Raw genomic sequence first — 23,007 nt, 5'->3', positions numbered from 1 at the left:
CACAGAATATTAAACCTGAAGTAGAGACAGTAAAAGACACGACCAAGGTAAAAAAAAGGTAAAAACTAATGGAAGAGCTTAGGATAAGCTCTTTCAGATAAAATGATGTTGCCTCCTAGAAAACAGCATGCATATCAAACACTTCAAAGAAATGGTGTAAATTCCTGAAAACCTCCAAGAGCCATGGTTTTCTAAGGTAGGCAAATGGCCGTTTGCTAAAAACAGGGAACACAGAAACTATTTCAAATGCTAAAAAGATTTTTAAAAATCCTTTTCTTAATAGTCTACTCCCTCCACTTAAATACATACTATATTACTATCTATTTCCAAGATGTTAAGATTCATACATATGCATTTCTGTAACGTCAATGATAACCAAGTATAACCCGTACAAGTCGGTAAGTTTAACCATTTACAAATATTTCACTTTCTCTCCTCCTTGATCTTTTTATTTGACTAAGACTGCAGCATAACTTCAAGGAATTTGATGACAGATTATCGTTCTTATTTCGAACACCTCCTTTGAAACTAGATTGAAGAACCTCCTTTGAAACTAGATCAGAAAGAAGGAGCAAGAGACAGCCAAGTATCAAAACTAATGATTTACATGAACACAGAACAAACTCATTAAGCATTCATAGATTAAGCAGTGATTCTAAAAACCAGTTGTTGTTGTTTTTTCTTAATTCAAACTAATAATTACCAAAAGCAACTAAAAAATACTCACTCTAAAAGAGATTGCCTGATAACAAAAATCTTTCCATGTTCTGGAGGTGCTCTGAAATCTCTGGGAAGAGCAAAAAAGAACCAAAAAACAAAATATAAATACGTCAAGTATAATATTATAAGAAATTTAAACCTAGGGATAAGAGAAAGAACATCACAAACTACAGCATGTAACATTAATTAACGGCCTTCTTACTATGATGCAGGTACTGCGATAAAGATTTTAGAGGTGTCATCTCATTTACGCCTTCTGAACAATGCTGTGAGGCAGGTGCACGCCTATCTGGTTAGGCAGGAAGAAATATTATACACACCCGACTAAAGTGGCACTAGTTCTGGCATCACACCCAGACAACCACTCCTTCTCCTAAGCATCCATCCCTAAGGTCTCAGACAGGCCTCCGGCCATACTTACTCGGGTTCACATCCTGTTACTGGTCTGTCCTCCGAAACTGCCCTGGGATTCATGATGCCCTCCCTAATGTCAAAGGACTTCCAACAATCCTGAAAGGCTGCCTCCAGTTACTGAAAGCTCACATTGTAACATCTAGCATGATCATCTTCTTTAAGGCTCTTTGCAGTACCGCCAGCGCGTCTATCAACTACGACTGGGTAAAAGTGTCCTCCAGAACAGGAGAGCCTGACAGACCACAGAGGCCTAAAACCAAGACGCACAAAATGGCAAATTAGCTCACACTGGACTTTGATAGCCTCCATTGTTCTGGATGACTGACCAATTGGAAAAACATACACTAACTGCACTGCACTTTATCACAAGTGTTGTGTAGACGGTAATAGTGAGGCAGGACAATGACGTGGTGAAGAGCATGGACTCTAGAACCAGATCCTGGGATCAAATCCCTGCTCTGTGATCTGGGACGACATTTAACTGCTCTGTGCTTCAGTTTCCTAATCTATAATATACAGATAGTTACAGAAGCTACCTCATAGGGTCACTGTCTGGTTTAGAGGTAAAGCACTCAAGTGTCACCATAGTCTTAAATGAGGTCTGCACATTTGTCATAAACCACATTTAAGATGAAGGAACCCCTCCCCCCAGCCCCTCCTTCCAGTGATTGAATCATCTGCCCAAGAAAACATGTAGCTAAAGAAGGGGCTAGGGTATAAATTCAGACATTTTTGCGGCCCACATTCTGACCTCTGGGTTATACTAGAATAGATGTTTGCATTAAAAGAAACTAATACTCATACTTACTTAGCTCTGTGCTTCTTTTCTCCTTCAAGAACAGAAAAGGATGTGAGCGCACACCCACCATTGTCTAATGATGCTGATTTTTCAATGAGATTGGTCACAAAATCATCAAAGTGAGTGCCAACTTCCTTCATAAAAAATGGCTTCAATTCCTAGGATTTTACAACAAATAATGGAAGGCGTGAGAAACTAACACATGCTTATGGGTTATTCACATTTTTCTAAAGGGGTCTCTTGAACAGAGCTGGATCAAAGAAATCTATGTTAAGTGAGTTCACAGGAGTGAAAACAGAAAAATGATTTCTAGAGCTGACCTGTAATTTCAGAAGTGGCTACTTAAAAAGCAACATGATTATGTCTTTTAAAAAAGTTATACCATTTTAAACATAAATCAAGATATCAAATAATTACCCACTAAATGAACACCTACAAATAATATACAAAACCAAAATAACAGAAATGTTAAAAATGACAATATTTTTTTCTCTTCAAGTTTTTCTCTGGAAAACAACAAAAAGTTAAAAGGTAGTATTATATAATTTTAAGTCTCTTTCTTCTCAAGCAACCTCTACACCCAAGTACCCACTGTTTATATTTTAGATCATGCCATCTCTATATATAACCAACAGTTGCACGATAATGTTTATTCCTACCTCCATAGCTATACATTTATCTAATACTAACACATATTTTCATAACAAAATTGTTATACATTTTGGTCCCAGGCTATTTCTAACATCCAGTTTTTTAAAAGTATGAAGCAAAAAAAACTCAATTCTTCAGATTATAATAGGCCACCTAGTGTGGATGCTCAAACTGTAAATTTGGGTATTTTTAAATTGGCAGGACTCATCTACACAAAAGAAAATAACGTGTTACTTTCTAATTCTTCCCTGAAAAAAAGTGTTCTTTCCGCTAAGTCAATTATTTAGGTTAAGTCTAAAATATTTGAAGTAGCATTTTTCTAGGTTCTGTTATACTAAGAGTTTGTTCCTGTCCCTTCAAAGTAAAGCCAAAAATTATCAATGTATCTAATGGAATTACATGAAGGCTTTGCAAACTGCTGTCTCCCACAGTTCCCAAATGCCTTTTGGATCCTGGGCAGTGAGAATACACTCAGGTCCCACATTTCACAAGACAGCTGATGTAAATGGAAAATATACAAGACACACACATATAAACAATACATAGAAGAGTGTCAACTGAGCAATATAACCATCAATGAAGACTCAAAAAGCATATAATAGTTTAGCAAGCGAAGAAACAAGGATGAGATGACTGGAAATGTCTTTTTCAAGCTGGGAGTTGAGATGAAACCTCAAAGGACCAGGAGGACTTAATTTTAAGTGAAAAGTGACGGAAGGAGACAATGTGATAAAAAGTAGAAAGATAGGAAAGTATCAGCCAAAACAGAAAATGTGAATGACTTTAAGGACAAAATATAGAAGAAGATCTATGTTTCCTGGGAGAAAGAATAGTTTTTATAAAATTATTTTTTCACATTCAGGTTATCTAATAGTATTTTATTTTAGCTCCTTTTGTTTATTCCATTTCATTTATATGGCACCTTTATTTTGAAATTTTTTCCTTCTACAATTTATTATTTATTTTTTATTAAATTTATTGGGGTGACAATGGTTAATAAAATTTCATAGGTCTCAAGCGTACAATCCTATAATATGTCATCTATATATCACATTGTATACTCACCACCCAGAGTCCAGTGGCTCAGTCAGTGCCTGGTGCTTATATGACAGTGCAAGGCGGAGCATTTTGAAATTTTTGAATTGGGTGCTTCCCCAACCAAAAACAAAACAAACCCCCGCAGAAAAGTTACATGACGAAAAAAGGTTTTTTTCTCATTTAATGTCTAGAATTGGACTAATTAATAAAGATTTTTTTTTTCCAGCTACAAAAATGACGTCCCAGGTAGAAATAAACTATAAACTAAAAGAGAAGGGAAATCCTTCCTTCATTCTAAGTGTAGGTACGGTTTGGGTGTTGTTCTAGGTGCCGGAGACACACCATGAACAAAACCAAGTCCCTGTGCTGGTGGATTTTAGATGCCAGTGGGAGTAAGCAGGACAGACAGTGCCAGAGGGTGTTACGCAAAGAAATACAGCCGAGGGATAGGGCGGTGGTGCTATTTTTCAGAGAGATCAGGGAAAGCTTCAAAGATAAGATGCCATTTGTAACGAAGGATAAGAGGGCAAAAGTTAGTGGATAGCTGTGGGGAAAGTACCAGGAAGAAAGAAGCAGGAGTGTAAAACACCCTGAGGCACGAACACCCTTGGCGTGTTTGAGAAAAGAGCAAGAAGTAGGACTTCACAGCTGGAACCAAAGTGTGATAAGAATTGAGGTCAGAAAAGAAGGGGGGAGGGCAGGAGGAGGCTAAACCATATAAGGTCTTAACACTTTACCCCAGACTTATATCAATCAGTCCACTGAAATTTTACTCAACAGTGAAAAACAAGCCTGGAATCTTGAGATGTGGCAAAGGGAGTCCAGCTATTTCTTTTAAAAAGCTAGGATTCCTCGCACGGTGGAACCAGTCTCCTTCCCAGTGAAGTGCTGGGTTAAATAGACCACAATGAATGCTACACAAAGGTCAGCAAAAGCTGCTGACATCAGGTCCTACTTCACCCAACTCAAGCGGAAAGTCGTCAACGTCTTGTGGTACAAGGTCTTGTGCCTACTCACTACTCGCCCACAGATGAGCCTTTGCCATACATTCCAAAGACCTTGAAGCTCTAGTCATTCAGAAAGACGACCTGCAGCAATCTCCTCACCCTCACCCTCCTTATGCATCACACCCTTTTCCTTTCCCCTGCTTCCTAGTCCCTTCTCTCCATACTCCAGACCTCCTACCTTTTCTTCTTTTTCCATCATCCCATACATAAGGGGGTCCCTAGTTATCCCAACCTGCTATGTGATCTCAGGGACCACACAGATTTGGATAACAAGGAGTATCTCTATTACAAAACACCTATGGTGATGAATGATACACACAACCCTGCTCTTACTGAGCTCACCCTCTATCGATGAGCAAGGACGTAAATTATTAATGGTATAGTGACTACCACAAAGAAAGAACAGTTCAGAGTGATAGGAAAATGAAGAAAGAAGAAAGTAAAAGAATAACAGCCACAGGCTTATCTCAATAGTGTGAGCGCTGGTGCATAAGGTGGTAGTAGGTGTTAAGTCTCCTTATTACTTTCTTTCCAATCCCCCTCTCCTACCGGTGAGTCCAACCTCTGACACCTCAGACAATGCAGCACACTTCTTGGGAATGCTGAGCTAAAAAAAGGCCCTTATTTTAATGGGATGAAGTCATGTCTCTCCCCCCACCCCCCGCAATACAATTTACATGAGTAGTATGGAAATCCACACTTGAGCAAGTATAATACCAAGAGAAAAGGTGTCTTCAGTGCTGATAATAAAGCAGAGGAAGAAATATGAGCTACCATTCAGGCAGACCTGAGTTCTAATTCTACCCCCACCACCTGTATGTGGCCTCAGGCAAACTACGTCACTTTTCTGCGCAGTTCCTTCCACGCCAAATTGAGACGAGTAACATCAAACTTGCGAAACTGTTGTGTGAACTTAAGTTTTTTAAAAGCCCAGACAAAGACAAATAAACAAACAAACAACAACAAAAAACCCTGCAGAAACGCACAGCCCAGTACTGGACACAGATATTTGTAGCTCCCACTGCTCCCCACGCAAATCAGAGCTAACTTATGAAGAAACAAATATGACAATGTATAGTAAAGCTGCCCTTGAAACCAATTCGACTATTTAGTGCCATTACTATCAAAGGTAACAATTGAAACGCACCACCTTCCTATACATAGCGTTCTACTAACTAAGTGTCTAATGTCCATTTCTTAAAGCCCTTTCCTCTTTCTCTGAGGAATTCAAGTTGATAGAAGCAGCTGCTTCTGGGAGGAAAAACTCTGCCGTGGACACAATTACATTCCCCAGGCCTCCTTCCATGTATCCAAGTACTGAGGAAAATAAAGAGTGACTGCTTGTTACTGCCACTCCCTTTGTAAGAGGAATATAGAAAAACTGTCTCCTTCAGTAACATGAAACTGGCCTCAGTCAGAACTTCAAAACATGATCACAACAAATCTGAGTAATGTCTGATAACAGTAACCTGAAAAGGAAGTTGAAGGTTACAGGCTTTCTAATTTGCTTCTCTTCCCCATCCATCTCTATCAATGTTCATTACACCCAGCCCATGGGCTATGGCTCTCCCAGCATGACGACAGATGGACAGAAGCACAACGGAAGGAAAACGGTAGGCAATTCACTAGAAACTAGAAAAGCAGGTGCTTAGATAATCTATGAAACAGAATCGCTATATTTCAGAGCTCAAAGAAATCTTATTTTTAAAATAAGCAGCCAAAGTACACAACCTCTAAGATAATAAGAACAGGAACCACTGAAGCAGAGCCCTGGCTGGAACACTAAGTAAAGGCACACACGAGGGATCAGACATGAAGCGAGAGAAGCAAACAGGGACCAGGGACTAGATCTTGGAGGAGCTGGAAGTCATTTTAAGAGTTTTTATTTTATCCTAAGGGCACCTGGAAGCCAATGATGTTTTAAGCACAAGGTGATAAACATGTTCCGATCCGCATTTTGGAAAGAAAACTCTTCTGAAACGGCTTTCAAGCGGAGGTTACTTTGGACTGAATCTTAAAATAAGAAAAGAGCAGGGTCATTTACGGATAGGTAAAATAACCCTTTCAAAGGCACAGAGGCATGAAAAAATTAAAACGTAGGCTGAGAGAAAAGAAACTGCACAGTAAAAATGTATACTCTGGATACAGAGTATAGAAAATTATACTCTGACTCCACAGGTCATATTGCTAGTCCATGAATTACTTTGTTTTTCTGATTCACTACCTGGCTTTGCAGAGAACCTTTTAACCTTGCAGTGGCATGGAACCAGAAACCTGACCTTTCAGGGCAAAACAGGTAATACAATAGAACAGGTCATACAGTGTTTGGGTCTTAAACTAAATTGTCTCCTCAAGAGAGGTCTCCCCCTAGCAATCACGCTCAAGTTACGGCATCTTATTCTTTTCCTTCATGGCACCTAAAACAATTTAAAATTCTACATATTTCTATTTTGGGGTGTCGTAACGTCTGTGTCCCTAACCTGACTTTAAACACCATGCCTTGTTGTTACCCAGTGTACATCCCGTCTCTGCAAAGCAACTGGGAAGACTATACAGGTGTTAAACATATTTCCAAATAGCTTTTGAAACCAACCCTTGGCACTGAAACACTCCTACCACCGCTGGCTTTATTCAGTGACTATTGTGCAGCAGCCCTGATTTTTTTCTAGAAGCTATGAAAAGAAAGGTACTAAAAATCATTATTGTTGTTATTGCTGGCAGTGGCTATTATTTACTGAATGACTCTTATATGCTAGATACTGTCTTAGAGGCTTTTACATACTATTTCTTGTCTTAAAACAATCTTTGAAGTAGGCAATAATTGCTATTTTACATACCTTTCTATGTTTGGTAAGTGATAAGATCATAAAGAACAATAAACTGACTGATACATCTACATAGTTAGGTGAAACGAGGAAAGGTATAAGGGGAACTATCACAGTGACATAACCAAAAGAAGATCTGACCGGCTCAGAAGCAGGAAAAGTAAAACGGACAGTTGTAGGTGAGACTGTTAGTTGTCAACCTAGCATCCTCACCCATTCCTACTTCCTTAGCATCCCTGATATCTGACCACATGATTGCCCAGAACAAAGAAATTTCCCAGTCTCCCTTTGCATCTGGTGAGCCCATGTGACTAAATTCTTGCCAATAAGATATAAGCAGAATTGGTTGGACAAAACCGCCAGAATAAAAGATAGCTGGTGCCTGTTTCTCTCCCCGTTTCTCTCCCTACATCAGCTCTGCTCCTCAAACCTCAGCTGAAATGGCTGGAGCTATTTGGACAATGAGAAGGAGGATCACAACCTCCGAACGGTGAGGCAGGGAGGTAGGAAGAACCAGGTTCCCTGAGGACCACGGACTCACCACACCAGCTCTGGACCTCCCACCTCTAGATGATTTAACGTGACAGGGAAATACACTTCTATTTTGTTTAAGCCACTGTGATACGTGTTTATTTTGTGTTACTATTACAGCACATCTTAACCTCAACTTATATAATAATCAAAGAATTTCTGGGGAGAAAATACTTAAGACATCTCTCCAGCAGACTGCCAATAAATCAAATAGACCAACACTATCCAAAAACTTTTGTAGACGAGGTTACTTGAACGGGTGACAAACCACGAGGAGAAGTACTCATATGAAGACAGACCATCTGCGTCTTACTCATTACAGTTTGCTCATTTCATTTAATGGTTGGGCAATAAATAGCATAAGGTATTGATATGAAAAAACAATACTTGAAATGCTATACGAAGCAAACAAAACATGCTGCAATAAATTTGTATTTTTAAGAAGTAGAACTAGGAAGTAATTTTTCATCCGTTAAATTTTCACATTATATCTACCATTTCCTCTATAAAATTGTGTCCATTAATAAAAGTCCTACAAATACTGATAGTAAAGATACTCCCTTTCCTCAACATATTCACTTTTCTCCGGAAACGGTGTGTCCTCAAAGGTGAAGACAGGCATCCATGTCCAAGCGAGGGCTGTCCCCACAAGGCCCTGTCCTTCTCATCAAAATCCAATTCTCTCTCTCAGAAATCTGAAGCTCTGAGCTTAGAAAGAGCGACTGGAAACCTCATTAAAATTGAAAAATTCAGAAACATTTGAACTCTTGCTGCTCACATCCTTTCCCTTTCCAAAGCTTGAGTGTTCCACCTCTCCCAGGATTCTATGAAATACATGAATATCTTTCAAATATTTCCTTTTATGTTTAAATGAGCCAAAGTAGGTTTCTGTTATTTGCAACCGAAAGGAAAAAAATGAACACAATGTTAAAACAAAGCTAATTTCTCTATTAAGGCAGTAGGGACCTAATCATTTGTATCTCCTTGGACTGTCCGAAGGTCTTTTAAGTCTTGTTGCAACACAATTCCAAGGATTTCACAAGGTCATGGCTCAGTGTTACACAAGGTTGTATGACCCCACAAGCACCAGATATTTCCCTTAATTAAGTCCTTAAAACTTTTTTATGACAGCATTTAGACCATTAGTGACCTTAAAGAGCCAATCAGTTCAACCCACTAATTTCAACCCATTAATGTCATAACCTGTCATTCCTCTTCCCTTCAGACTAACGAGCTTGCTCAGTACTTGACAGCCTTTCAAAACTTTCCTTAATATGAACTCCTCTATTTATGTATGTAAATTTTCAGAGTTCTTTGTAGGTTGCCAGATTTAGCAAATAAAAATATAGGTCAGCAGTTAAATTTGAATTTGATAAACAATAAATAACTTTTTTAGTCTAAGTATGTCTTGAATATTGCATGATGCCTAAAAAAGCATTTGTTGTTCATCTGAAATTCAAATTTAACTAGGCCCACTGTATTTTATCTGACAACTCCAGTTCTGTGGAGCTTAAAGAGTTGCCCAATAAGATCTACAGACGACTGATTCCCTTTACAACAGGAAATAGTGAATTAGGAGCAAAAATTTAAATTGCCTACACAGTTATGACACTGACTGCTAGAGCTGAAGGGGATTTTGGAGACAGCTCGTCCAGGGTTCCCACTTTAAAGATAAAGGGGCGATTCCAATGAAGATGAATGACAAGTGGGTTGGAGCACGACACCAAATTACAAATGACTAGAAAGATTCCTGATTTTCATTTGTTTTAAAAATTACTTCTAAACCCACAAGAGAAAAGAACAAGTAAATTTCATGGCTCCAAACAATATTCACATACTTATCGTTTCGATAGTCATTTCACATGTCAACCAATAACTTAAGTAAGATTCTGTATATAAGCCACCTAGCCCATAATAGGCCTTCTAAATGTAGTTCCCATCTCCTCCCTGCTCCCCTGTTTACTCAGTCTAAAATGCTAAAACATTATAATCACTTCCTTTCTGGTCTCAGCATCTCCCAAACTCTATAAATTATCCTCAGCTTTGATACCAAGATTTAGATATATAGACAGAAGATCTCATATTAAAGAAAGGTGTGAAGAAGATTATTAGGTACCGAGCATTCTCAATACAGCTCCCTCAAAACCATTCCAGTTAATAAACACTGCAAGATGTTCAATCTCATTAGATATAAAATCGCCAATTGAAATATTCCTACTTCAAATTACCTATAAAAGTTCACCAAAAGGATTTTGATACAGAGTATGTACTAAGGGTATAAACCAAGCACTCAGAAGTACGAAGTAGGGAGGACATCACTTCAAGTTGGGGTAGTTAGGAAACTGTAGAAGTGGCAATATTTGTGCTAGAATTTGAAAGATATACAGTATTCTGATTGGTAAAGGTAGGAAGTTAGGAAAATTTCAAGCAGTAAGAGTTTCATGAACAAGGGCATGAAGGTAGAGAAAAAAATCCTTTACAACCTAGCCCCAGTTTTCCAGTTCTTTTTTTTCCTATCATGCAGATCAAATGTCATTTCCAAGACACAGTATACGTTTCCGACCTCCATACCTCTGCTCAAGCCATGCCCCTCCCTTAGTACAAGTCTAGCCAACACTGCAACCTTCCTACCACTTGCACCATACAGAGTAAGAAATAATACCAGCTAAACCAATGTCTACCTGTCCCTCAGCCTCTTTTCCCTTACTTCATTGATTTCTTTCTCCCTCCTTCGCCTCCTCCTAACTGACCAAACTAAACAATAATTGTATTCATTGATTACTACATAAAGCAGGTAAGTAGAAAATTCTCTTTAAAAACAAAGTTTCCATTTAAATCCTTGAAACATCCCCTCCATCCCCCTCTGCTTCTTTCTCTCCCCACCTTTCCTTCCCACTCTGCAAGCCCTTTCCTCTTCAGATCTGTGATTCTGCATTAAAAAAAAAAGTTCCCCTCCCACTTTAGATTTTTAAAGTAAATAGCAGTGGTAGCAGAGATGGACTGCCCTTTCACCTATTTGAAACTTTCTGCACAAATGAACACAATAAGGGCTTTGTGCTTTTGCTGGGAAGGGGAGAAGGAGCAAAAGAGAAATAGAAGGGGAACTTGAAAAGGAATGGAAAATAAAACCAGGCGTCCAATTTGTCTATAGAGGAATAAGTCGGAAATAATCTAATAAGCCATAAAAACCAAATGTCCTTATTTTTATTTTAATCACTAAATCTTCAAGAATGGGCCCTTAAAAACAGCACATGTAACTGTATGTTAAATATTTTTCTTTTCTTAGCCAAAATTGTAAATTACTCCTCAGACAATGAAAATTACCTAATAATCAAGTCTTTAAACACTTATAATGTATCAACAAATCACTAATTGGAAAAGACATCCACCAGAACTGACCTTGATCATTCTAGTTTTACAGGCTTACATTGGTGACCTAAGGAAATCAGGAAAAATACAATGCAACACACGACTGAAACAGCACACAAATCACACCAACCAGCTTAAAACTGGTTCTGCTGCCTTAAGGCAGATCAGGGAATAATACAATCCTTGAGTTACTTTACAGAGGCAGCACTGAACGTGCCACCTCTGTCCTCAAGCTGCACCAGGAACCAAAGTCTCACCCCTCCCCCAGAACCAAAGGACGGGACATGGCTGGAACTTGAACATGGCAAAGGGTCCGCTGTCCGGGAAGTCCAGTGCTGAAGCCCCTTACCATAAACGGCCAAGTTCCAAGGTCCTCCAGTGAAAACTTGCCCAGCCAGCACTTGCAGCACACCTGTTCCCCCTAACTCCTTATGAGACAGGTTAGTTAGCATGTTGTGAGGTGGACAGGGAGGTCCTGGAGAAATAAACAAAGGCAGCCATCTCCTGAAACTCCAGGCTCTGAAATGTCTCCTTCATTCCAGGACAAAAATATGAGAATGCACCTTGAGGTTAATAAATTATCCTATAAATCCCTTTTGGCCTGACACAGGAGCAGATCTGATAGATAGGGATGGGTTCGTTAATCCCTTTAGGGTGGGCAAACGGGACAAACCTGACAGAGGAATTCCATTAGAAGGAGCAAGCCCCCTTCTCCAAGCAGGCAAGAGAAGGTATGAAAGTAAGAACTTCTGCCTCAGTCACTGGGCACCCCAGTTGGGACCCCCTCTCATTCTGAGAGCTGCGACTCTTTCCTCATTACTTTTCATAAACTATCCTCTTTTACTTTTACAACTCCTCGCCTCTCCTTGGTCCATGCTTCCATTCGTTGGTTTCACGAGACAGGATCCCGGCACAAAGAAAATATCCTACATCACTTACAACCCTCTGATGGTGAGACATTGGGGAGGTCGGGTTTTCAGCAATACAGCTTCCCATTCTCCTTGCTTATTAGCACTCTACAAATAAAGCCCCTCTAACTTCTCCACTACAAAACTCAGTGTTCAGCGTTTGTCACTGCTGTGCGTGGGAAGGGGGGCACACACAAACTCTCTTCCTGTTTGGTTACATAATTAACGAGGAATCTAGACTCAGTTTCAAGCATAGTAAATATACCTTTTGAATACCAGCTTATAAAGCAATACAATAAGCTGTTACATTGTAGAAATCACCAATATATCAACAGAATAAATTTGGGAGGAATCTTTCATGTCAAGCAAATAGATACTTGTACTAAGATACGTATACTGAAATGTCTAGTGATAGCATCGTCCCAGGACTCAAAAAAGGCTGTATCTCCAACAAATGAGATGAAAGTGAAAATGGTAAGCCCCAGGATTGGAAGAGAAACTGAAAAACTAGCTCTGATCATTCCAAAGACACAAATACCAAAATGAGTGTAAATAATCTTGCATGTACTGTTTTATGAGTTGTGATTTGTAAGGTATTTGGTCTTCATTCACAGTTCCTGGCCCACAGCTCCCAAAACCCTTGGAACTTCCTCCATGTTACGGGTGAAAAAGCTGTCTTTTGTTATGTTCATGAGGTGACTTTTGGACCACACCCAAGGGTGGCTGCCAGGAGAACCAACCATGCGTTAGAGGTTTGGAACAGTAAGTCCCAACCCCCACCCCCACCCCCATAAAAACCTCAGAAGCCAAATTGTTGGTCCTCCAAGTTACAGAACCAGAATGCTTCTACCTGCCAGGCCCCAAGCTCCCTAAGGATAGAAACCTTTGTTCAGGACACTGAACTATGTATCTGTCTCTGGCAGTTGATTTGTATCCTTTGTAATAGTAAGTCGGTAATCTAATGAGTAAACGGATTTTCCTGAGTTCTGTGAGCTATTCTGGCAAATTAATCGGACCGAAGGAGGGGGTTGTGGGAACCTCTGATTTACGGCCCGTGGGTCAGAAGTTAAGGTGACAACCTAGACTTGCGATTGGCATCCCGAGTTGGAAGGGGTTGATGGAACTTCCCTCCAATGTGTAGCCAGATGGGCAGAAGCACAGGTAACCTGGGCTTGCTTCTAAAGGGGAGGGCAGTCTTGTGGGACTGAGCCCTTTACCTGTGAAATCTGGTTGTATCTCTGGGTACGTAGTATTAGAATCGAATTGAATTCTTAGACACCGTTGCCCGCATCCAAGATTTGCTTGTTGGAGTGGAGGGAACCCATGCCCCCATGTTGGAACTGGGTTCAGGAACCCCATTCAAATATGAATACAAAAATATCTAAACTTGTTATTTTATATAAACGCCTATGTGCATGCACGCACACAAGACTAAATAAAAGCAGGGTTATTTCATCTACATTATTGGATATTTATATATTCACGTTGGCCAATAAATTTTGGAAGTAATCTCATTTAGGAAAAAGGGAGGCTGCCTTGGATTTGAAGTCAAGATACATTCAGGCACACACAATATTAGACTGTGAATTTAAAAAGATTGTTCTTTGTCCTCCAGAATTTCCTGAGGGCACTGCTGCATTCCGACGTGTAGAACTGTTTGCCCGGCTTGAAATGGCTCCACCTTGTTGTTCGAGCTCCTGTTTATTTCTTCTACAGCCCATACAGGGAAACTACTGGATTCAGAGTCAACGTTTACCGGAAACCTATTATTTACTGTGAACCCTGATAGATACTTTCACAAAACACTTGCACAGACGTTCATGTAGACTTCAATTGGATCATGGTTCTCTGAAACCAGTTTCATGGTAAATGTCAGACAATGAAAGTGAAAGGTGGGGGAGAAGAGAAAAGGGCAGCCTGGTTCTTGTGTAGGATGACAAGGTGACAAACCTTACTTTCCTGTTCCACAGATGGACTATGTCAACTGAGAAGAAAGATAAATAATTCTTTAAGCAATGTAGCATTAAGAATTTTACTAAACAAAACTCTTACCCTAAAGCTGTACATTTTTGTTTCTGGAAGAGAGAGTTACTTACCTCTGCCTCTGCTGTCAACTGTATCTTCTTTGCTATCAACTGTTTTATGTCTACCCGACCTAAGGAAAAAAAATGTAACTTTTAACTTGATGGATATAGCTACCTACAAGCACTATTTAAATAATGAAGCTGAAAAATAAACAGGCAAAAAAGAATGACTATGTAAACTAAGGTACAACCACAAAACATGGCAGCTCCTAAATATGAAGCATGGGGAAGATAAATGGAAGGAAATTTATACATAAGAATCCTAAGTAGGAAAAACAAAACTATTGTACTCGTATGTGCACACAGTAATTACAACTATATTAACCACATGGTGCTGTAAGATCCAATTCTGACCACACGGGAAAGTAGACTGTCTAGATTAGATCCTGCAACTGTGACTACTAAAATACACAAGCAACACTTAAAAAGTAGATAAACTGAACTTCATTAAAATTAAAAACAAAAAACTTTTTTTGCTGCAAAAGACATGACACCATCAAGAAAGTAAAAAGACACGCCACAGAATTGGAAAAAAAAAAATTGCAAATCTGATCAGGAACTTGTATCCAGAATATATAAAGAACTCTTACAAATCAATAATTAAAAGACAAACAATCCAATTTAAATACAGGCAAAGTATTGTAACGGGGTGGAATGCTTTTGCTTCTCTCCCATCTGACTCTTACCATAAATCCAAGCCTGTATTTCTCCCAGGGCCTTCAGGTAAATAGTTCTTTTTGTAGGTATGCTAATTGACTAGAGGAATTCTGTAAAACAGCCTCCTGAATAGATGGGAAAAGATGCACGAAGCAATGACTGTTTATCAGAGATTTACAGGAATCTCAGGACAGAACTCTGATGAGTGGACTCGGAGGGGAGGTCAAGAATATCAAGAAACACCTGGGAAGAAAGAGATGTGGAGATTTCCCACTCTTCCTTGTATTCCACCTGCTGGCCCTACCCAGTCTCCCTTCCCTTGACATAAAAGAAGTCTGAATTCTGTGTTCTCTTAATATGGATTTGAAGCACCATTAGGTCTCCCCATCTTTTCAGTTGGCACCTTCTCGACCAATAAACCTTTCTTTATTTCACACCCTGATGTTTTGAGTTTTGGCTTTTTCGAAGCATCGGGCACACGGGCTTGAACGTGGAACAGTTTCCGAACAAACATTTTCCAAGAAAGATATACAAATGGACAATACTACATGAAAAGATGTTCAACATCACTGGTCATCTGGGAAATGCAAATCAAAAGCACAATTAAATACCTTTCCCACTCACTAGGATGGCTATAATTAAAAACACATAAAGTCGACTAATTGAGATATGAATCATTAATGACTTGAAGATCTTTTCTTCATGACTTAAAAAATTAGATTTTAGATATTAAAATATTTATGAGAATTTGTTGCTCTGTGTGACTCCCATATGCATTGCACGAGCATATATATGGTGATTTATTACTCTCACAGATTTGTAGACAATTCCGTATTTTCACACTGAATCATGGTACAATTAAAATTTAAGTAAGCAGTTGAATTAATTAATGTCTTCCCTTGTAGTAAAATATGGGTATGGTTCATTTTGAATGCAGTTTTCATTTATTCATAAATAAATTTGTCTTCACACATAATATCTTAGCTAGACTTTAGCTTTTGATGTATTTATTAAAAATTTTTAAAGTTTTTCTCTGGCAAAACATTTACACCTTCAGCAACAGTTTTAATATAATTGAAAAATTAAGTGCTAATGCATAAGGTAATGCCCACCCTGTTAAACTTGGTACCCATTAACAGCTGCTTACGCCGTTCATTTTGCTTGCTAAAATAGTCTTTAGCTATTACAACTTCTTGTTAAGGTTAGATTTGTCTTTGAGTTACAGTTTTATTGGAATCCATCTAAGTTTAATGCAACCATAGCAATCTTGACATGGTACCTCTTTCATTTTTATATGTTTTTCAAAGCACATTTTCAAATACTATAGTATCTTTTTCCAGAAAAAAAGAATTTTATAATCTGATAGTAAATTTCCTTATTTTACCTTTTCAGATGAAAGGTCAAGTTATCTATTATACTATATGGAAACCAATAAATATCAGACAAAACAACAAACTCTCATAAACACATATTTTAATACCTTTAAAATCCATTTTTTTAAGTCATGAAAAAAGATTCTCAAGTCATTAATTCATGCAATATCTTAGTCAACGTTATGTGTTTTTTATTATAGCCATCCTAGTAAGTGGGAAGTGATATTTCATTGTGGTTTTGATTTGCATTTCACTAATGACCACTGATGTCGAGTAGAATGCTGAAACATGATGCAGAAGACTACAACTAGTTTGTTGTCTTCGTCTTTGCAAAAAGTTATGAGGACGTAACCTTGGATCCTTTTAAGTAGTATATTTTTCACGAGAATTTATATTTTCTCATCTGTTCTCTTTAGTAATATTTCCTGGAGTATTTTTATTTCAGTATCAACAACTGCTATTGTATATTTTGCCTGAAGGAAAGCGTGACGGGCACTCAAATTTAGAAGACACAATTTCCCAGAAATATTTACTTTGCCACAATGAACACTGGGGCATATTTGAGCTAATTTAAATTTAATAAAACCCCTCCTAATTCTAAAAGTAATCTTCATTATAGAAAATTTAAAATATAAAAATTTTTAAAAATTTAAAACTGCCCCACCAAAAGGCAAACAAAATCACCTATTACCCTATGATGTTCAAGTGACTAACATTAATATTTTGGAAAGTATCATTTGTCCTTTTACTTTGGCAAATATACATATTATAAAAAAGGACTCATTGTGCATACTGTTTCATAATCTGGTTTTTTCACTTAATACATTATGAACATCTTCCCATGTCATTACATATTATTCCACATCAATTTTATTGGCCCACTATTCTGTTTTTAGGGCTGAAATATAGTTTATTTAATACTCTATTGAACATTTAGACTATATCTTTTCATAATACTTCGCTTGGACAAAAAGCTATGCAGAATAAGAAGGTCCAAAATGCACCTAATCAGAGATCTACAAAGATAGAGAAAATCTGAAGTGATAACGGCTGAGAACATTCCAGAAAGACACCAATCCTCAAATAAAGTCAAAGCATCCCAAGCAGGATAAATAAAATCTACACTTAGATATACCATAGTGAAACTGTGTCACACAGAAATTTATTTAAAAAACAAAAACAAACCTCTTAAAAACAGAAAGAAAATATCACCTACAAAAGAACTGAAATTATGCTGGGTCCCTGACTTATCAACACCAACAACAGAAGCCAGTAGCTAGTGGAAAAATATCTTCAATCACCGATAGTAGTGGAGTTGATGACTGGGGAGGAGGCTAGAGGTCATTACCATAAAGAGCCTATGTAAACCATAACAAAGGCTTTGAGGAAACTAAGAATCTTATGCAGGAAAATAACTGATCTTATAGTGGAAAGCCCACTCTCTCTGGCAGGAGAGAATGAGAAGAACCCCATAAGAGAAATACAGTAAATCTGTACAAGAAATGATGTTACAAACCGAAACAATGGCAATGAGATGGATAGGACAGGAGAAATTTTGAAGATATTCACAAATTAGTAACTGATTAAGTAAGAAATATGAGGGTGAGATATTCATCTGATTTTCCTATGAATTATGAGAATACACTTTTTTCTTTAGTTCTCTACTATCTTTGATCAGACCATGGTTTCATAATTAAGCTATTTCATAAATAAATGAACCCAGAAGCTTCTTCCCTTCAACTAATTCAATTACCATGGGGGGATGGGAAAGGAGACATTGTAAAAGATTAATGCTCACTATTTGTGCGTCACTTCCAAAAGATTTCTGTGTCTCCATAAATAACTGACTTTCCTGAGTCAGGGACTAGGAAATTGGGAGAGTTTTTGCCCACACTTACAACTCAAGCCCCTGAAGGGCCCACTCAAAATGACTTTAAAGTGAAAGGAAAATAATATTAAAAAGCCAATTCAATTTATTTTCTTGCACCTTAAAAATTAACTTCATTCAATATTCAAAAGAAAAGCTTTACTTTCTTGCTACTTGAAAATTAAAAAATTAAATCTCATAAAAGCCCAAGAGTAACACCCTAACAACATTAAGATTTAAAGAACTACTTAGACATCCAACCACATCACTCAAGGTTTCTAAATTTCTAAAATACTGACCCTGAAACTGATAAGCCAGGATTGAGGGTCATTCAAATTCTGAAACATCTGCTAATATCACTAACTGAAAACATTAATATCACTAACTGTTAACTGATCAGTAACTGATAATATCTTAATAGTAGACCCAAGGATAAATCCTTTAAGGAAAGCTACTCTAGATTTTTTCCCTCGAATCCCCACGAAATCAGGCTTGCAACATTTATCTTCAGGAAGACTACCTAACACTTGTAAACGCTACTCCATTTAACTGAATATTTAAATTTTACTTCTTGGAGTATCAAAAATCTCATTTTAACTAGTTTTGATGAAAATTTTTCTAAAATTACGTCTTCCCATCTTTTAAAAAAAGATTACGTACCGTACCACACATAATCTTTATGTCAATCAAAAGTGATAATGTATTGATTGCCCTGTGCTATTATTGTAATACCTTTAGTAAAACGAGAGCAAGCAGGCTTCTCCCAAACAGCTCCAAGGAGGAGCTGTGCCTTTCCCCTTCGGCTGCTGCATCATGGCTTCTCACCAGATCTGCTTCCTGTAAAAATCTTACGCTTATACTACTATACATACCACGCCTACTGCCTGTTACTCAGATGGAAAACACAAAAAGCTAAGCTCATTAAATGGGTAACTCATTTCTTCACTCAATTATATACTTATTCATTAAATAAAAACCACTGAGGACCCAATATATACAGGGCACTAGGCATGTATTCCAAACACTTCTGTTAGGATCTCAGGAGAAATACACACAAATAACAGCACGCAGAAGGGCTGTGGCTGTGGGAGTGCAGGGAGCTTTTGCAAAGGAGGTTGGTATTTGAGCTGAGCCTCAAATGATAAAGAAAAATCATGGTGGGCCGGTCCGGTGGCTCAGGAGGTTAGAGCTCTATGCTCCTAACTCCGAAGGCAGCCGGTTCGATTCCCACATGGGCCAGTGGGCTCTCAACCACAAGGTTGCCAGTTCAATTCCTCGAGTCCCGCAAGGGATGGTGGGCAGCACCCCCTGCAAGTAGCAATGGCAACTGGACCTGGAGCTGAGTTGCGCCCTCCACAACTAAGACTGAATGGACAACAACTTGAAGCTGAACGGCACCCTCCACAACTAAGATTGAAAGGACAACAACTTGACTTGGGGAAAAAAAAAAAGTCCTGGAAGTACACACTGTTCCCCAATAAAGTCCTGTTCCCCTCCCCCAGTGAAAAAAAATCTTTAAAAAAAAAGAAAAAGAAAAATCATGGTGAGCAGGTGCTAGAAAGATTATTTCAGGCAAAGGAATTATTAGCATGAAGACCTGTAAGGACTTGGGTTTTCTGGGACTTGAACCCGGGTCAAATGCTTCGAGGTGCCAAGCTCCCTTTGCTTTATGACACTATTTAATAGGCTTTTGCCTAAGGGCAGCTTTAATCTGCTTACTTTCTAAGTTACCAGTTACTTTCTAGATTAGTCAGTGCTGTCCAATAGAAATATAATGCGAACCACATGTCATTGTAAATTTTCTAGGAGCCACATTAAAAAGTAAAAAGAAACAGGTGCAAATGAGTCTTTGAAATGTGATACGTATTCACAATGAGTGTTATCTGAATTCAGACTAGCCACATTGTAAGTGTGCAACTGGACCACATGGGCCAGTCCAGTTCCAGTGACTGCCGCACTGAATGGTGTACTTCTAAATCAGGGCAGCACCTTTTTTCTGTAACGGGCCAGATAGTAAGTATTTTAGGCTTTGTAGCCCATATGGTCCCAAAGCACTACAAACATAAATGAGTGAACGTCACTGTTTGCCAAATCCTGCTCGAGATGACTGAATTTACTGTAAATCTGGCTGACAAAACTGATGTTAAAATGTACACACTATTTTTTATCATCTAACGTAACTGGTGAACATGTTGGTTCTCTGGCTTCCCCTTGCCAGAGACTGACTTAAGAATTGGCATGAGTATCAACAAGAGTAGCGGCAGCAAAAAGATGACCCACTCAAGCTGGTTTACTGAGAAGAGTTTAAAGAGGGCATTTTTATAAGTGTGTGGGCAGAGTTTAACAAAGGACAGTGGTGGAATTCTAGTGCTAAAAACAAACCTCAGGAAAGCTGTTACCACCCTTAGTCCTGAAAGGCAAAGGAGGGAAATGGTTAAGAAAACCCAAAGAGAACTCAACTCCTTAGACAAAAGTGCTGGCTACCCAGCACAGAGAGAACCCAAGCTCACCTTACTCTTTGCTCTTGGATCTCCTGCCGTACTCCTGCCCCATGACCAAATCCTTCCAGAAACCAGAAGGCACGGGGGCCTATTGATATAGTCCATCCAGTCAGCCTCCCAGGGCGCAAAGTAGGGTAGAAAAGAGCAGAGAGGCAAAAGGAAGATTGCTATGTAACTTGTAATCTAATTCCGGCCAATGAGAGAGGAGCAATCTGCTGGGGAATTTCTAGGAAAGACTTCATTGCTCTAAAGAGAAACGCAGAGAAACAGTTTCTCTTCTTCTGATAGAAAATTGTTCTTTTGCTTTACCAGTTTTCTTACCCAGCCTAGAGTTACTAACCCTCTGTCATTATTTCTATCCTTCCCTCATCACCATCAGTTTCCTGGGCCCGCCTTGCCACATCCCAGGTACTGCCTGCTATCTGCTTTTTGATTTCTAGTTGCCATGCACTGAGCAATGGGCCCACTATAAACTGACGCTGTCACGTCTTAACCAGGCCTGCAATAAAAAATGAAATCTTTTGGTAGGGCATCCGATGGACGCTTGTCTTATTAGGGAGACCACTTTATGGGCGGTGTAGATGCCTGACCACTGTGCTGTACACTTGAAGCCGAAGCTGAATAATACTGAACGTCAGCTATAATGTAATATAATACAGTATGTCACAGGATGTGGATTACAGAATAAGGAACAGAGTCAGTGGAATTGTCACAACTATATACCATGTCAGAGGCGTAGTAGATAGGGGGAAGGGTATCTAACTATTACATTGTTTTGTACACCTGAAACTCATAAAGAAAAAATGAAATATTTGTCTTTGCTTCTTGACGAATTTCTGTGACATTCCTCACAAACATAATTCCAAACATTTTCCACCTTCTCCTTCTTTAAGTTCCAGCCCTACTAAGCAACCTTCAGTTGATCGCTTTGAGTACTAACTCCTTAAGTGTCTTCTTTCTTAATTTTCACTATCTTTAATCCTCTTTTTAACTGTTCCTGTGTCAGAGGAAGGGGTAGCTCATCTCTTTTTCAAGACCAACCCTTTAAACTACTGCCTTGTTCCTTCCTATATTCTTTAAGAAACTGTTCAAATAGTTCTCAAGACACTGAGCCATTTATATTGTCCACATTAACATTCAGAGCCAACCTATTCTTTAACATTTTTTTCTGAAATTATGACCTGGGTGTCATTACTGATATTCAAACTTAAATCTGTGGTCTTACCAACATTTACCTTTCAAGTGTTATAAATTTAACGTTTTAGAAACAAATATTTAACTGAACACCAAACCTATGACTTCACAGAATTTATTGCTTAGGATTAATATTTTTAAGAGATTTTCTTTAAATCACATAATAAAAAATGTTACAGTGACAATGTCAAAATTACAAGTAACTGAAATTTTGAAACAACGCTTTAAAACAAACAGGTCTTTCTAATGAGCCTTACGACCCAACCATGCTCTTTTTTTCCCTTTAATATAAAATGTCCTAGAAAAGTAGTTACCGATTCTTATCTGTGCCTTCTCACTAGCAATCCACTCCCAATCATTTCTGCAACTCTTCTCTTTCTTGGATCATTATGAAGTCCAAATTTTGAAAGCCTCATCCTCGTTAAACTTGCTACAAATATCGACATTTATGAAGTATTTATCATACGTCATCTCACTTGTTCTTTATAACAATCCAGTGAGATAAGCAAGATAGTTATATACAAATATAATAGTAACTGAGGGCTGAACAAATACTAGGGGTATTCTACCCCCTAGTTGTGCAACATGCATCATAAAAAATTTAAAAAGAAAAAGAATCATGGCCCAAACGTCGACTTAGATGATTAAGGTGTACTAAGCAGTGGCTAATAACCACTTTTTCAAGTTTCAGTTCTTTTAACAAACATATTCTTTGTCTCCTTGTAGCAAGTACAGAATTAGCTAATGCCTAGGCACTGACTAACAGATTTTTATTGTCTAGAAGTTCAAACTCATTTTAAAATCCTCATCAGTTTCTAAAAAGACTCTCATTGACTATGCCTTAGAAGACCGTTATCCCTGCCTCGCCTTGTCCAGAGATGTAAGTAATCTAAAAGTCATGTGAAAGTCCCCTTTATGTCCATGAGATGGCTGGGTTTAGAAGCATTCCTAGGAAGAATAATATTTATTCATCTTCAAAGCAAAAAGGGAGATAAAGCAGTATAATCTATCACCTTTTATTGCTCCACTGACTTCAAAAGCCTTTCAAAGTTCTCAACGAATAACGTGT

The 23,007-nt window shown here is 38.4% G+C and overlaps 1 protein-coding gene across 2 annotated transcripts in view; it reads right to left on the bottom strand.

Annotated features, from left to right (window-relative positions):
- The window catches only part of SOAT1 (sterol O-acyltransferase 1), a 56,643-nt gene that overhangs the window by 12,478 nt on the left and 21,158 nt on the right, over nt 1-23,007 (bottom strand). The window contains exons 3-5 of one of the 2 annotated variants that reach the window (XM_019731472.3): nt 14,359-14,417; nt 1,943-2,091; nt 728-787 (exon numbers count right to left, since the gene is read on the bottom strand). In XM_019731472.3, coding sequence (XP_019587031.2) covers nt 728-787; nt 1,943-2,091; nt 14,359-14,417 — 268 coding nt within the window. The remainder of the gene's footprint in view (nt 1-727; nt 788-1,942; nt 2,092-14,358; nt 14,418-23,007) is intronic. The other variant, XM_088801596.1, reaches the window with a different exon arrangement.

This window comes from Rhinolophus sinicus, chromosome 11 (assembly GCF_057876585.1).
Source record: "Rhinolophus sinicus isolate RSI-liver-muscle chromosome 11, RSI-T2T, whole genome shotgun sequence".
Classification (NCBI taxonomy): Eukaryota; Metazoa; Chordata; class Mammalia; order Chiroptera; family Rhinolophidae; genus Rhinolophus; species Rhinolophus sinicus.
The sequence above is the reverse complement of the archived record's forward strand: the minus strand, read 5'-3'. Positions and strand labels throughout refer to the sequence as shown.